The following is a 16,166-nucleotide window of genomic DNA, read 5'->3' as shown; positions in this document are numbered from 1 at the left end:
GGAGAGGAGAGGAGGGGAGAGGGGAGGGGAGGGAGGGGAAAGGAGACTGGGCAAACATGACATTTTCAATCTTGTCTTCTTTGAAGTCCTCCTGCATCCCACTCTCAGCCTTGAAGATCACCTCATTTTCAATCTTTAATCTTTCACCTCTTTCCATTTTTCATGTCCCTAAAATTTACTTTTATTTCCCAACCTTTTTTGTTTGTTTGTTTTGGTTAATAGCATCACATACATCATTGTCCCTGATGATAAGCTTTATCACTTTTCCAGAGAATTAGGCAGCTCAGCCACGAGGGGTAGGTGTATGATGTACATTCTCTCATCCAGCAAACATTTATAAGAGCCGTGCATATGGTAGGTACTATGCTAAGAGCTGTGTATAGAAACATTGCAGCTAGCTGCTCAGAGAAAATGAGACACTTCAATCCTAGTCGAGACCTGATATGGAATTCCGTTTGTCTGAAATTGAAATCATTAAAGCCATTGTCCTTATTTTCTTCATTGATTCATTCACTATTCACTCACTGAACAAATATTTTTTCAGTTTCTGTTTGGGGCTGGATACTGCTCTGGCCATGGACTTACAGAGTTGAATAAGGCCCCTATATTCTAGTGGGAGAAGACAGAAAAAAAAGCAAGCTGGCAATTAACTATCATTCCAGGCAGTATCAGATAGTGATAGTCACTATGATAAAAGAAGCAGAATAAAGGATTAAGCATCCTGGGTCGCGGGTCGGTTATTATAGATGAGGAGGTGGCATTTAAAAATAGACCTGACTTATGCAAAAGGTTCAGTCGTGCAAATTTCTGGTATAATAGCAGCCTTCCTGCCAGATGGCCTGAGGGATTGGACTAGATGGTCTCTGGGGTTCCTTCTAGTAGAAAAACCTAGAATTCTACCACCCCACCTAGTTCCTGTTTTACAACAGTCTGTATGGTTCCTCTCGAAACCTTTGCCAGCATCCGTAACTTCCAATTATGTTGCCCAGAATTAGTGTCTAGGAAGCTTCTGTCAGTAAGTAGGACTCGTGGCTCCAGCAACTTCTCTTCATATCTGTAGGTGCCCCCGTCATAATTAATCAAAGCGACCATCCAGCCCTTTCATGTCAGGAAGGGCCAAAGATGCCTGGCTCAGACAAGTTCCAACCTTCCAGGGAAAAAGAAATGGCTCTTCGCACTGAAAGAGCATCCTGAGGCTGTGCTCAACGTGCTATGAAAACCATCATTTCTCCACCTGTAACCTTGGGGTGGTCGCAACAGACAAAATATTCTGCTCAGGATTTAAACTCACAGGAAAGAGACTAGAGTCTAAATCCCTCCACAGTGAAGTCTAACTGATGCTCTCTGGTTGCCTTAGCAAGTACTGATTTTAATTGTTGCTAGAATAGGTGGGCCACCCCAGGGGCCTTGCAGACCTCGGTTCGAGGATTTTCTGTGCTTCTGGCAGTCACCCTGACACCACTTCACATTGAGCCTGAAAGGGCCACACTACCAGCGTGAACTTAGACCATGGGTATGAGTGCCAGCTTGTCGTTCCAATTCTCATACGAGTTTTTTTCACCATCTCTCCACCGGGGCCAAGACCAGGAGGAGCAAAATATTTTGGCTCTTTCTCTGTGTAGGATGGGCTTACTAGTATTTCTTGTTTACCTCTGTAGCCCTTTGATGTCTCAGCTTTGTAGAACAGTTTCTCATTAGATCCCTCATCTCGGGCATTATTTTTTCTTTATTAGCACATAGAGTAATAGTACGTCTTTTCGTTGAAGGCACATTCGCGTGGGTGTAGTAATCCAGTCATCAGTCAGAAAGCCGAGCACTGTGGGAAAGGGGCTGTGGAACGAGGGTGCCACACAAGGGGAGAAAGCTGCTGAAAAGAATGTGGCAACAAATGAAAAGACAAGTTCACAACCTGCAGTCAGTCAGAAAACGGTAAGACTCTGATGTGACTGATAGGACATTATCATGATTTGGCTGCAGAGCCATCTGGAGTCTGATTATCTGGGGAAGAGATATGACATCAGCAAGACCTTGTACATCAAAGGCTGAACCACAGCCAGGACAGTGGCTCCAAGGGTGCACTAAGTGCAACTACAGTTCAATGTTTGTGGCCCAAGTTCCCTCCCTGGAAGACAGAGTGTCTGGGGCCCTTGCCTACCACTTGCTTATCCTTTATCCCCCCTACTAGATGCAGGTTCCATGAAGGGCAGGGGCCTTGGCTTTCTTCATTACTAGCGTCTTCCCAGCGCCTCCCATAGTACCTGACTCCTACAAGGGCTTAACAAATATATGTGCAGAGAATGAGTAGGAGATGGGCTACTGTTGGCCTTGTCTCTGGTGTTCTAGGGGCTCAGGCCTGAGTTTGCAGCACAAGAGAGGTTCAGTGACCAGGCCCAAAGCAGAGAGTCAAAGGTTCAGAGATTGTGGAAGTGGGAGGCAAGCTGTAAAGCCAAGTGGGTCAGGAAGGAGGGCAGCTGGTGTTTGGGAAGGGCTGGGCTGTCACCACAGACACCAGGCTTCCAAGATGCTGAACTCCTGCCCTTGACATTTCCAAGGACCTCCTTCCCCCTCCACAAATACCTCCACATCCCTCCCCACTATTGCACTCCACCCCCGCCCCCGGCCCCCCCAGCCCCGTGCTGCTTGTTAGGATGGACTGTGGTTGCCAATCAAAACACCAGGGCCTAGCCAGTGTGCTCAGTGGATAGATCGTCAGCCTGTTCACTGAAGGGTCCCAGGTTCAATTCCAGTCAAGGGCACTTGCCTGGGTTTGGGGCTCTATCCCTAATGGGGCGTGCAGGAGGCAGCCAATCAATGATTCTCTCTCTTCACTGATGTTTCTATCTTCTCTCCCTCTCCTTTCTTCTCTGAAATCAATAAAAAAAATATAAAAAACAAACAAACAAAAATACCCACCAGGGCTGGCGGGTATAAGGCTTGTTAACTGTCTTTGCCACGCTCTTGGGTGTACTCTGCCTTCCTCCCCTCTACCACCCACATCCCAAACCTTTTCTATCTTGGTGGGCAAGTTTCATGCCAGGACCTGGCTCCCACTGGTCCCTCCCTACCGCTCCATTCCACACCTGCCAATCACACTGAACATCTAACAGGCTGAGAGAACAGAGGCCTCTGTCTGGAGTGAGCAAATGGCACTTTCTTCCCTGGGAAAACCCAACAAGAGGTTTGGTTTTATTTGTTGTTTGTTTGTTTTGTAGCCAGTTTTATCTCTCAGAGGGTAGGGGATTCCACAGAGGAAACTGCTGTTTTGAAGTTGACTCTAACAAGGTTCATGTTCACAGAGAGTCAGAGTTAGGTAGTGGGAGGAGCTTCAGCTACCTGCTCAGGAAGACCTGAGTTCAATTCCCACCTTGGTGTGAATCTGGGCACAGGTCTTTGTGAGACCCAATTCCCTCACCGATATGATGACAATAATAACCCTACCCACCGTGTAGGGTTATGGTAAAGATGGAATATGAACTCACTGACAGTGTTGAGCATGTTACCACACACTAAATGCTCTCCTGACCACCCTCTGTACTTGCACACTGTATGGGTTTGACTCGTTAGTGTAAAGTAAGCATGTCAAACTTGCAGCCCGCGGGCCACATGCGGCCCATGAATATTTTTGCGGCCCAGCCAATATAACGGTATGTAAGAAATGTTTTAATAAAAATTTCGTAACTTAATTTAATATCCTGTTATACATAATTATTAATAACGAACTACAACATTTGCTAATGCCTGATTATTATAATCATGTTGCATTTTAGTAGCAAAACTTCCAAGAGCCAGAGATAGATTTTATCTTCCAACGGGATGCTGCCTGGACTTAGTAGTGTCCAAGGACTGTATTGGCTGAGTCACAAAGAAAATAATTATTTCGATAGCTTATCAAAATAAGCTATTCCAAAGCTAGACAGGCCCTCACAACTTGGAAAGGGTTTTTGTTTGTTTGTTTGTTTGCTTCATCTTGTTTTGTTTTTGGGTCCGTGAAATATTCATGTGGCTTAAAATTCAAAGAGTAAGTCAAGTTGTCCTATAAAACAATTTTCTCCCTCTGCCAATTTCTGTCCTCCAGCCACTCCTCAGGGCCAACTAACATCAATCACGGTCTGTCTTATGTTTCATGTGCGTCTTAGTCTTTATGAAATTTTCTCCATGGGACAGTCTAGGGCGCAAGGGTGTCCTGTCTCTCTGGCGATGTGACTGACATCCTTAAGGATGACCTCTGCTCCACAGGACTGAGTGGAGGCCAATCCCAAGAGGTTAAGGAACACGTTTTCCTTGAAACAGCAGGCACCAGCCAGCGCCTGATTTTACTGCTGTGCACCCTGCGGGTCAGGCAGTTAAACATCTGCAAAAAACAAGAGATAACATCCTGTGTGGGTGAGTGCGGCTCTATCTCCTCTCACCAACTTTTCTGACAAGATCACACAATTGCATCTTTGTTCCTGTCCGGGGAGCTGACGGTTGATGCCATGGACAGCATTGTTGCTGTAATCACTGTGGCTTTAGTTTATAGTGGGGAGTAACTCATGCTTATTCACATGCAGGCCTGTTCATGTGCTCTTTCTATGTGTGTGCTTTCTCCAGTGGAAACGGCAAGTGCTTCAAAGGCAGGGTCCTAACACCTAACATCACTTTCTTCCATCTAAGCATACCTTGCATATGTCTGAGTAGCTCCGTGCGGGCATTCTGTCTTCATTAAGTTATACATTGTTCTAGGGAGACAAGAATTCCATGTACAAAACAGGGACAGTACTTACTAAAGTGCTAAATTAAGATGGGTTTGAGGGGACATAGTTGAAACAGGACTGATCATCCCCGTTCTCTCTAGAGATGACATTTTACCCATTTCTAAATTTCCTAATTTAACCTCGATTCCTAAGACTTTAGTGTACAGCTTTATTAATAGAAACAAGCTCTGTGCTTCCTCCTCTTCTCAGAAATCTTCTACATTCTGCTGGGTAATGCCCTCCTACCTACCTGGAGGAGGTAGACCTCCCCCAACCTGAGTAGCTACACCCAACCAGGGCTTTCCTAGGAGGAGACAAGGCAGTTCTGCCTAATTTATTACACTCCTGCTACCTGGAATTGTATGGTTCTTACATATTCAGGAAGACGGGCAGCTCAGTTGTGTGCCAGGAGCCAGTAAGCCCCTGGCAGGCCTCCCATGAGCTGTGGCAGTCGGGGACCTGGCAAAAGATGGGTGGCCCTGAGCAGAGCAGCTTAAACTGGGAACTGGAGGTGACAGTGATTTTGCCGTATATACTTGATTTTTTTTAAAAAAGCCACAACATGGATTTTCCTAAATACAGCATTTCTCTTCCTTCCTGGCAACGAAGGAATTGTGCTGATTGATTGGTTTTCAAGTTCCCTGTTGGGGTGAAGGAAAATGAAAGTGTAGGAAGGAGTAAGTCTGACTCATGTCCGTAGATTTTTATTATAATGAGAATCATATATTTTTCAAATAGCAAAATCAGGCTCCAGCCTGGAAACAAACAGACAAACACTACCCAAGATGATCTATGTTAAAAAATTAATCTGAACTGTGCATACTGTGCATGACTTTGAAAACGGAATTACATTATGAGTAGATGCTTATAGTGAAGAAATTGTCCTGGCCCATTTATGAGAGCATACAGTCAGTAAAATAATAATGGACAAGTCCAAATTATTACCTCCACGGATCCAGCTCAGTACAGAAAAGACTGCACCAAGCGGTAGCAGAGTCACTCACTTGACCCCACAGCACAGAGAGAAGCCAAGTGTGGGACACGTAGGATGACTTCATATAAACACTGTTATTGGTAGAAAAAAAGTCTGGCAGCATCTGTGTGGCTCTCTTTGCAAGTTTAAATGGAAATGGTGAGATTGGGTTGGTCATGTGGAGAAGTTTGTCAAGAGCTGGGCTTCCTAATTTAGGACCTTTGTCTTTAGTGTCATCACTTTCCAGGAAATGGTTGCAGGACTAGAGAGAAAAGGAAATTCGCCATCTGGCTGGCTGTCCAGCAAAGCTGCTGACGAGACAGCACTCGTGTGCTAAGGCCGCATTGGGTCCAGGTTTGGACCTCAGATTCTGGGAAGTAAGTTCATACGTAACCAAAAGCAAACAAACGAACAAGCATTTGTATAGAGAAATGGGAGTTCAAAGGGAACTAGTTTTTGTGCCAACTGGACAATCCACTGTATTATTTAACCAAAATAAGGTTGTTAAGTAGACCATGTGAGCAAAGGGAGGTAAATGATGCTAAAGGTCAATATCATTGAACTTTGAAAACCTGCTGCTGCCTTCTTTCCAATACCTCTGCCAAGGGACCAGCTTACTCACTTGAGTGGTTGAGTTACAGCATCCTGGCAACCCTTCCCTGGAAGGCTGGAGACGCGAGGATATATTCTCTACAGCAAATTCCCAAAGGATGGTCCGAGGACCCCGAGGGGTCTCTGAAATCCTTTCTGGGATGTCTGTGGGTCAAAGTTATTTTCATAATAATACTAAGATGTTATCTGCCTTTCTTACTTTTCTTGTCCCCTAAGGGCCCAGTGGAGTTTTCCAGAGGCTACATGACATATAATATCATCATTCTCACAACTAATGAAAGGTATGCTTGTATATTGTTGTTTTTAAAATTTCTAATGTGATAAATATAAGTAGATATGATCCACATTTTTAAAAAAAAGCTCTTTAAGGCTCTCAATATTTAAGAGTGAAAAAGTTCCTAAGACCAAAAACCACCGTACTAGAACAGGAGCAAACACCAGAATGTTATTCTTTTTATGAGATTTTCAAAAAAAAACACTAGAACTCTAGATGAAGACTTCTTAATGTGGTTTAGAGAGTATTTTACCTCACTAGGCACATAATATTCAGATTACCTCAAAAGGTCCAATTATTGCATGGGTATATATACTCCAAATCCTCTTATTGGATCTATCAAGTTGAAGGAGGAGGACAAGGAGGAGGTGGAGGCAGATGAGTAAACATTTTTATCTGTGATTTGTTTGTCCTTTGACAATTATCTTATCTAAAATGGATCATAATTCATGCATACCCTGAGAGGAAGTGTGTACTATTTCTGGAGTTCTTGAACTGTAACTGAACTGAAACCAAGAATCATAGCCTCCCAGGAATATAGGGCAATCAAGCTAGTTTTTCTGGTTTTATGGTGTCTGTGTGTGTGTGTGGAGAGAGAGAGAGACAGAAAGAGAAAAGGAGAAAGGAAGAGAAAGAGAGAGAGAGAGAGAGAGAGAGAGAGAGAGAGATGAGGTCATTTTAAGCATTAGGCCATTTGTTAGAGATTCCTGAAGCCCATTCTTCAAATAGAGTCAGCACTGAGGTTGGTTCTCACAGGTTGGCCCAAGGTCCACTTAGCCTGGGCATTTCACAAGGCCATTTCCTCCTAAGGAGTGTAAGGGGCCTGATCTCTATGAGCCCTCCTGAAGCTGGGCATGGAATTTGGGGTCATAAATATAATACTTGGAAGCCTAGAGCTTTCTTTGGTCTCTCTGACACTGCTGATACATGGGCCAGGACACACCTGGTGAGACAGGTCCTCAAACCAAAATAAGCAACTACAAAACACAGCATTGGGTTTGAACTGGATTGAACAAAGATTAGATGAACATCTGATATACGCAAGGTGTCATGAGGAGAGCAAGACAAGTCACAGTTCCTGTCCTCAAGGATTACAGCTGACCATGTACCTTATTCCAGTTATAGAATCACAATATCCTCTGTCCTCTACCAGAGTTAACCGACAGAGATAAGGACAGAAGGGCGACCTCCATTTATCTCCTTTTTTCTTCATGGGCTGAATCCTGAGGGACTTCCAGGAGCCATCTCCAGCCCCCTGGCCTAAAGGAAGAGCTGAAATAATTTCCACAGAAAACTCATGTCTTAGAAACAAGAAAAGGATGCCTATTATAACACAATTAAGAATCTTTACCAAAATAAAATTGATGACACTCAAAATGTTCCATTTTAATCAATAAATCTTTATAATTGTATAAATAAAGCCATCGTCTTTAGGAAAAGTGTGTGAGACGGTGGCAAGAGGGGATTCCAGCCACTCTGAGGGAGGCAAACTTGACTCACTGTTTTGGTGACAGGAGGCAATGATGAGAGACTGGCTTGGTGAGGTTGTTTTCTCTCTGGAGTGGAAAGTGTTGAGCACCGATCACTCACTGCCTCATTGTCTTGCCCGTGGGCTCCTTTCTGGGCGAGGCAGAGAGCTGTATCCCCCGCAGAGCCTTGTAGGAGTCTGACAACAGCTCGTGGAAGGCCCCTGCCCGGGGGCCCAGAAGGGGCAGTCTGTAGTGAATGCTCTCTGGAGGGCAATGCAAGAAGGAAGGACAAGTGCTGCTTAGATTCTATTTTTAAAGAAACTCAAAATAACCAAAGGCCACCAAAGACTTCTTCAACCCTCTGAAACAGACTCAAAATTTGCAGGATTCCCTTTAATAGAACCATCACCCGCACCCCCCCACTCCCCCTGGGCAACTAAGCTTTTGCAGCTCTTGTCAAAGAGGCCAAAAAGAAGTGCCTAGAAACCAAACTCAAGTATGAGCAGTCGCGGCCGATTAAATAAAAATGAAGACAAAATGCATCCAGATTTGTCAATAGTTTTATTCATATATACGGGGCCGGATCTGGGCCGCAGCCAATAGTTTGCCTCGCCAAACACACAAACATGATCTGACAAAATGGCCACAGTAGGGAAAAGTGCTTGCATTTTCAAAGGAACCTTTGTTTTATAACATAATTTGTTTTGGAATTCTTTAGAATCCTTACCATCCTGACCTCTCAGTCGAATATTATTTTATTTACAAAAAGTTGTTAATATTCAACTTTACCAAAAGACATGTGGCTTAAAGGAGAAAAAACAGTACACGAAATAACATTTTCCCATTGGAATACACTGAGTGACGGAGGGAACTGGAGACCTGAATTCTCTGGAACATGTTTCTGATTCCAGCTGAATGAGAGCTGAGAGAGTCACAAAATAACGAGCCCAGGGTCCAGCCTAGGCTCATCGCTCTGATGAAGAGGAGACAGAGGTCCAGGGTCATGGGCACTGACAGACCAAGGACCAAAACCCAGAGCTCCTTGTACCATATCACATGCTGTGCCAGGACGTAGGCATCCATGTCTACCCATGTTTACGGACAAGAGCCTGTGGGTGTCATGGGACTCAGGACTCTAGGCCAGAGTCAAGGCAAATGGATTCAGAACAAATCCCTCCCCATCACTTACAAAGATAGGCTCTTCCCACTTACTTAGTTCTCACCGATAATTATCAATAATACATGAAGTTTAGCTGAATACACTGGAAATCATTGTTGCAATCAGCAAAATTGGCAGTAATGTTTGTGGGATGAGTCAGTACTTGGTCTTTGTAGCATGTCCACGGCGATGCAGCACACGCTGTGGCAGGAACATGTCTAAGCCCCATAAATCAGCACGGCTGGGGACGTGTCAGCAGTTTTTCTGGGCAGATCAAAGGTGAAGGCTGCTGGTACTGAGGCTCTGGCTCTCTCGGGAGTGGGGGTGGCGGGCAGGGTGGGAGGCACAACATTTCTCTAGTTTTACAGGTGGGAACACGGAGGCCCAAACAGTTTAAACACTTGGGCAAAGCTTGTATGGGCAGACTAGGATCCGAAGCCAGGTCTCTGCTCCCAGGCTAGTGCTTTTCCATAACCTCAGAGAGCAGACACAATAGCAAAGCTCAGCTCTCAAACATCATGACCAGAATCAACTGTAGATCTACCCAGCTTCAGCTCCTAGCCAACTCCATAGGCTCTGTCTGTTCTGTCCTTGGATGGACTCTATGGGCAAGAACCAGGTCTGTCCAGGAAAGAACATAATGTGCTGATCACAATCGCGTACACCAAGTCTAGCTCTCCTGTTGGCCATTGGAATACACTCCTAGGGCTATTAAGTTAATAAAAGGCATCTTATCACATAACCCTAAAGAATCGGAAGATAAGCATTCTAGCTGAGGGAAGGGTGTGTGTGTGTGTGTGTGTGTGTTTCATTCCTTTGTGAGGCAGACCTGAAAAAATCCAGGTTAAAGGAAACTCAGGACTGGGTGGCTGCTACAGAGACCCCTGGAACCAGCTGCACATGTCTGTCACCCAGTGTTGTCTTGGCTTCAACAGAATGAGGTGGTTGCAGACCAGAGGACAGCGGGGCTTTCACTCAGAGGAGGCTCTTAGCTCCTGGCTCTTTGTCAACTTTGTCCATGGGCTAGGCCAAACTCTTTGGATTCATAAAAAAGGATTCACTGCGACTAGCAGTCTTTTACCTCATGAGAGTGGACATCTCCAAACCTTAGCTGTTACCAGAGTGTCTGGTCCTCCTTTTTGGGACCTTTTCAAGATACCCCTTCTATGCTCAAATTTCCTTCTTGATGCCTGCTCAGTTCAGTTCTGGCTCTAGCTCCTCTGCAATCGCCAGGATAGAGCTTGCACTTCCCCATCTGTATGAAGTGAAGAAAGTGGCCTTGATTTTCCTTACTGTGTGTTTCAAAGAAAAACTGGAGGTGACTTCAATCAATATGAAAGCAAATGAGAAGATGGACAAAGTCTCTCAAATGACAGCCTGCATGGCACTGAACCCTCGGATCCTTTCACCCAGAAGAATGATCCACTCCCACCTTCACAGCCCAGTATTGCTTCTCTAAAAGATGAGACTTAGGTCAATGCTGAAGCTGGAGACAGAGCCACTACCCCATTTTCCATCAACAGCAAGTGAACATAAGAATAGCACTGGGCAGCTTCTGGGAGAAGGCGGGTGTGTTAGGAAACCGGTGGCATGGAAGGTTCAGGGCCTTGGTAAGGCCATTCCAGGTGAGAATGCAGTCCCCTTCCCACCTTAACTGGTACTACCAGGCCTGCCTTCCTAGCACACAAGTAGTGTATAGGCGACTGCTTTTCAACAAAGGAGCCAAAAACATACAATGGAGAAAGAAACACCTCTTTCATAAATGGTGCTGGGGCAATTGGAATGTCATATGCAAAAGAAGGAAATTAGACCACTATCAGATACTATACACAAAAATTAACTCAAAACGAATTAAAGACTACATATAAGACCTGAAACAAAATACGTAGAAGAAAACATAGGTACTAAACTTGGTCTCAGAAAGGTTATTGTGAATTTAATACAAAGGCAAGGAGAGTAAAAGCAAAAAATAGAATAAAAATAAAAGCAAAAATAAACAAGTTTCTGCACAGCAAAATAAACCATCAACAAAACAAAAAGGCAACCAGCCAAATGGGAGAAGATATTTGCTAATATTCAAAATATATAAAGAACTCATATAAGTCAACAACAAAAGAATCAGCAATCCAATTTAAAAATGGGCAGAAAACCTGAACAAACACCTTTCCCAAGAAAACATACAAATGGCCAACAGATATATGAAAAGAGGCTCAACTTCACTAGCTATTAGGGAAATGCAAATCAAAAACACAATGAGATACCACCTCACATCTGTTAGAATGACTGTTATCAATATGACAAGAAATAACAAGCATTGGAGAGGATGTAGAGAAAGGGGAACCCTCATATACTGCCGGTGGGAATGTACATTGATGCAGCCACTATGGAACACAGTTTGGAGGTTCCTCAAAAGTAAATAATAGAGCTACCATATGATGCAGCAATCCCTCTTCTGGTATCTACCTGGAAAATTTGGAAATGTTTATATATAAAGATATACGTATGTTCACTGCAGCATTATTCACAATAATAGCCAAGACATGGAAACAACGGAAGGGTTCTTTGATGAATAACTGGATAAAGAAGATGTGGTACATACACACAATGGAGAGCTACTCAGTCATAAAAAATTATGAAAATATATAAAGAATATATTGGCAATTGTGACAAATGGGTAGATCTTGAGACTATCATGCGAAGTGAAATAAGTAAGATGGAAAAGGTTAAGAACCATATTATTTCACTCATTTGTGGAGCTTAAAAATACAAAGCAATACATGAACAGACAAACTCATAGACACAGACAATAGTATGGTGGTTACCAGAAGGGAGAAAGGGTAGGGGAGGATGGAGAGAATAAAGGGGGTCAAATATATAGTGATGGAAGGAGACGAAACTTTGGGTAGTGAGCACACAGTGCAATATACAGATGATGCACTTTAGAACTGTATCCCTGAAACTTACATATTGTTATTAACCAATGTTACCCCAATCAATTCAATTTTTTTAAAAAAGAGAATGGGAATTTGTTCAGAAAATTTAGAAATTATCTTAGGGGATTAAACTTTTCATTCCACTACTCTGGGGGCAGCGTGCCTCGTTCCACACATACTTCCAAAGAAAGCAAACCTGTTGAGATGTCATCAGGGGAACATCTGGGATCAGTTGGAGCTTTTGGTGGCGGAAGACACTTCATTCTGATTGGGGAGAACAAGAAACCACGTTAGTTACTTGACCAGGGCTTGCTGGAAAGGAATGTGTTCTTGCATGTTTTAAAACAGTGACGGCCTCTTGAATCCAGCACTTGTTGGCCTGGTACTGAGACCGCCTCGCAGCAGAGACAACTGGGCCAAACTTGCAAAAACAAAGTACTTTTGAGCGAAGTGCAAAACTTGTAAGATAAATAATTTGGGGCAACAAATTGCAAAAGTCTCCTTCATAGAAGAGTGAGCTTTTGCTCAGAAATCCCTGGATTTCGAGAGTTGAGTTTTCCACTTGCAGTCCACAAAGACTATTTATTAGAATGACTTTTATTGTGCTTTGACATAAAAACTATTTAAAAGTATGGACTCAGTGTAGGTGAATGTTATGGGTGCTGGAGCCTGAAATGCTCAAATACCCATTTCCTCCGTGATCCTGTCTACCTGGGCCAGGTACTGTGGTTTTAATGCACCAGAGTCTACATCTCAATGTGGACCAAATGGCCCTGAGGTCAGCTACTGCTGTCCAATGTAATAAAGACCTATTATCCTCCCACATTACTGCTCTCTGTGTGAGGGGGGGAAAGTAAACCTTTTTGATTGGTCATATATCAGGGTAACTGTATGTCCAACCATCTACTGCAAAGCAGTTCTACCTATTTTGGTGCCTGATGCAGGGTGAGTCCATGTTTTAAGGTTTTTTTTGTTGTTGTTTTTAGAGTTTATTCTCTTTTTGTAAAATTATATTTTTAGTGGTTTCAGAGGTGAATGGAGAGAGAGAGAGAGAGAGAGAGAGAGAGAGAGAGAGAGAGAGAGAGGGAGAGAGAGACAGAGAAATATATTTAGAGAGAGACAGAAACATCAATGATGAGAGAGAATCACTGGTCGGCTGCCTTCTGCACGCTACCACTGGGGATTGAGCCTGCAACTCAGGCATATGCCCTGACTGGGAATTGAACCGGGACCTCCTGGTTTATAGGTTAACCCTCAACCACTGAGCCATGCCAGCCGGGCTTGAGTTTTTTAATAACGTAAAAATTGAGTATTTCTTCCCTGTCTGATAGTTAAATACAGGAAAAAACCTGAAATCCAACTAATCAAAATTCTGCCTGGATTTTATTTCTGATATAGTTACTTTTGATAAGAAAGCAGCAAATGACAACCAACCAAACGGATAACGAAAAGGAATATTAGTTATTAAAGAGTGCAGCGGATGTCCCAGTGTCACGACAGATTCTGTGACCTGAATTAGATATGCCATCTACATAGTGAATTTGTATTTACTCCTGCCTAAGTTGTCAAAGACATTTCCTATCTTATTCCCCGCACTGTTCTTGCAAAAATGGAAAGGATGATGAAACCTCCTACAGTAGTTTCAGGGTGAAAAAGACTTTTTGGGTCTAACTATCTGGTTTAACAAAAAAACAAAACCATCAAGAAGCCCATTCTCTGGCCCTGGCTGGGTAGCCTAGTTGGTTAGAGAGCATCGTCCCAACAGGCAGAGGTTCCGGGTTTGATCCCCATTCAGAGCATTTATAAGGATCAGCCAATGAATGCATAAATAAGTGGAATAAATCTCTCTCTTTCTCTCTTCAAAATCAATAAAAAATAAAAGAAGCCAAATTCCTTAGCATCCCCTACACATTCTACTTACTGTTTCTCGATTCATTATCATTGTGCCTCCAAACCAATATAATTGGAATTAGCCATGCCACGTCCCAATTTAAACCTTTGACTTACCTATGACTCATACAATTCTCAAAGGAATGTTTCAGAACCTTTGGGATCATCATTGTTCTTGGTTGTACCTGAGGAAGACAGTCTCATTTAGAACACTGTCCAAGACCGCATTCCAATTTTCATAACCTGTATGTGCCACCTTAACAAACTCAAGTTGTTTAAATATCAGAGTCAGAACTGTATCCTTTTGTGATATGAATGAACCAGAAGGAAATACCCTGCTCACACGTCATAGGGTCTTTGTTCTTCCCTGGTTACCAGATTTTGAAGTTAGATACCTCAAGATTAGTAAATCTTCCAGTTTTCTTTGGTGAGCTCACCACAATATTCTTCAGGTTTCAGGTTAACTATCACTTTTTCACAGGCACTCCTGGGTCCCGGATGGCTGCCCAATGACCTCCTTGTTCCTAGGCTGCCTCGACTAGAATACTTATAACCTTTTCATTGTAGTCATTTGCTTAATGTCTGGCTTCCTCTTACAGACTTTCAGCTTCCTGAGGCCATAGACCACATCTGTACTTCAGTATTTCCAGGTCCTTAAGAAATATTTGTTGACCAAATTAGTGGATGAATGAACTCACTGCAAAGCATACATGAGGGTGTGACGTGTGCCCTTCACACAGCTGTCCCTGGTGGCCCCACACTAAACAATGGAGCACCTGGCCAAGGGTCACTTCAGCACCAATAATAATTACCCAAACCACATTCTACTTAGGATTTCTATTTCATTGATATTCATCCATTTTATGCTTTTACTTTTAAAAAATATTTTTCTGTTGCTAATCATTTTCTTAAATTGGGACATAATTCACATACTATAAAATTGACCACGTTAGTGTCCAATTCAGAGGTTTTTGGTATATTAATAAAGGTGTATAGCAATCACCACGATCGACTTCCAGAACAGTTTCATGACTTCTTTATTCAGGAGTCAGTCCTCCTTTCCCAAGTCCTCAGCAACCACTATTTTTTTTCTCTATGGATTCACCTACTCTGGACATTTCGTATATAGGGAATCATACAATATGTGGTCTTTGCTGTCTATTTTCTTTAAAAGTCCTGTAGCTTTGCAGTGAGTTTTGAAATAAAAAATGTGTGATTCTTCCAACTTTGTTCTTCCTTTTCTAGATTTCTTTGGCTATTCTGTAACTCTTGCATTTCCATATGAATTTTAAGATCTGCTTGTCAATTTCTATAAGAAAGGCATCTGGGATTTCAAGGACGATTGCCTTGAATCTGTGGATCAATTCAGTGAGTTGTATAGCCATCTTAGCAATATTAAGTCTTCTAGTCCATGAATGTGGGATTACTTCTATTTATTTAGGTCTTCTTTAATTTCTTTCTATAATATTTTATAGTTTTTGTTGTACAAGTCTTACATTTTTTTTGTTAAATTTATTCCTAAGTATTTTAATTTTTGAGGCTATTGCGAATGGAATTGTTTTCTCATTCTTTTGGATTGTTCATTGGTAGGGTATAGAAATAAAATTAATTTTGTACATTGATCTTACTAGTATAGTCTGTAACACTGCTGTACTCATTTATCAGCTCTAATAGTTTTTGTATGTGTGGATCCCTTAGAACTGTCTATATATAAGATCACACCATCTGCAAATATAGTTTCACACCTTCATTTGTAATCTGGATTCCTTTTATCCCGTGCCCATCTCTGTCATCACTGGGCTTACCATTTTCACTTCCTGGCATGTGGAGCACAGCTGCGGGTTCCTGCCCAGCATGGGGCCTCTCTGGTTCCTCCTGGCCTGCGGAGAGAGAGGAGAGACAGAGCAGTGAGGAAATGCTGTGGTATCTGGGGCAGCAAAGAAGTGGGAAGAGGGTGAAGGGGTGAGGGAGGCTAACAGTTATTCCTTCCATAGAACAGAGATGGACGCTCTAGTCTCAGCCCCATCCTGGGTGGATGTAGAATCGAGGCTTGACTGCAGCTGGTAGGTGCAGAAAGGGTTTAGGCAAGAGGGCTGAGCCAGAGACCTGGGAGGCCTTGAGCC

The 16,166-nt window shown here is 43.0% G+C and overlaps 1 protein-coding gene across 2 annotated transcripts in view; it reads right to left on the bottom strand.

Moving 5' to 3' along the window:
* Nucleotides 1-16,166, bottom strand: part of LOC102768931 (chromosome unknown open reading frame, human C1orf105) — a 30,303-nt gene that overhangs the window by 6,641 nt on the left and 7,496 nt on the right. Inside the window, exons 3-6 of one of the 2 annotated variants that reach the window (XM_006767034.2) lie at nucleotides 15,849-15,923; nucleotides 14,161-14,228; nucleotides 12,350-12,417; nucleotides 7,217-8,324 (exon numbers count right to left, since the gene is read on the bottom strand). In XM_006767034.2, the coding sequence (XP_006767097.1) occupies nucleotides 8,179-8,324; nucleotides 12,350-12,417; nucleotides 14,161-14,228; nucleotides 15,849-15,923 (357 nt within the window). In that variant the 3' untranslated portion in view covers nucleotides 7,217-8,178. Of the gene's footprint in view, nucleotides 1-7,216; nucleotides 8,325-12,349; nucleotides 12,418-14,160; nucleotides 14,229-15,848; nucleotides 15,924-16,166 lie in introns of those variants that run through there. The other variant, XM_015566054.1, reaches the window with a different exon arrangement.

The sequence above is a fragment of the Myotis davidii genome, unplaced genomic scaffold, assembly GCF_000327345.1.
Source record: "Myotis davidii unplaced genomic scaffold, ASM32734v1 scaffold580, whole genome shotgun sequence".
NCBI classification, from domain to species: Eukaryota; Metazoa; Chordata; class Mammalia; order Chiroptera; family Vespertilionidae; genus Myotis; species Myotis davidii.
This window is presented reverse-complemented; position numbering and strand designations above follow the sequence as displayed.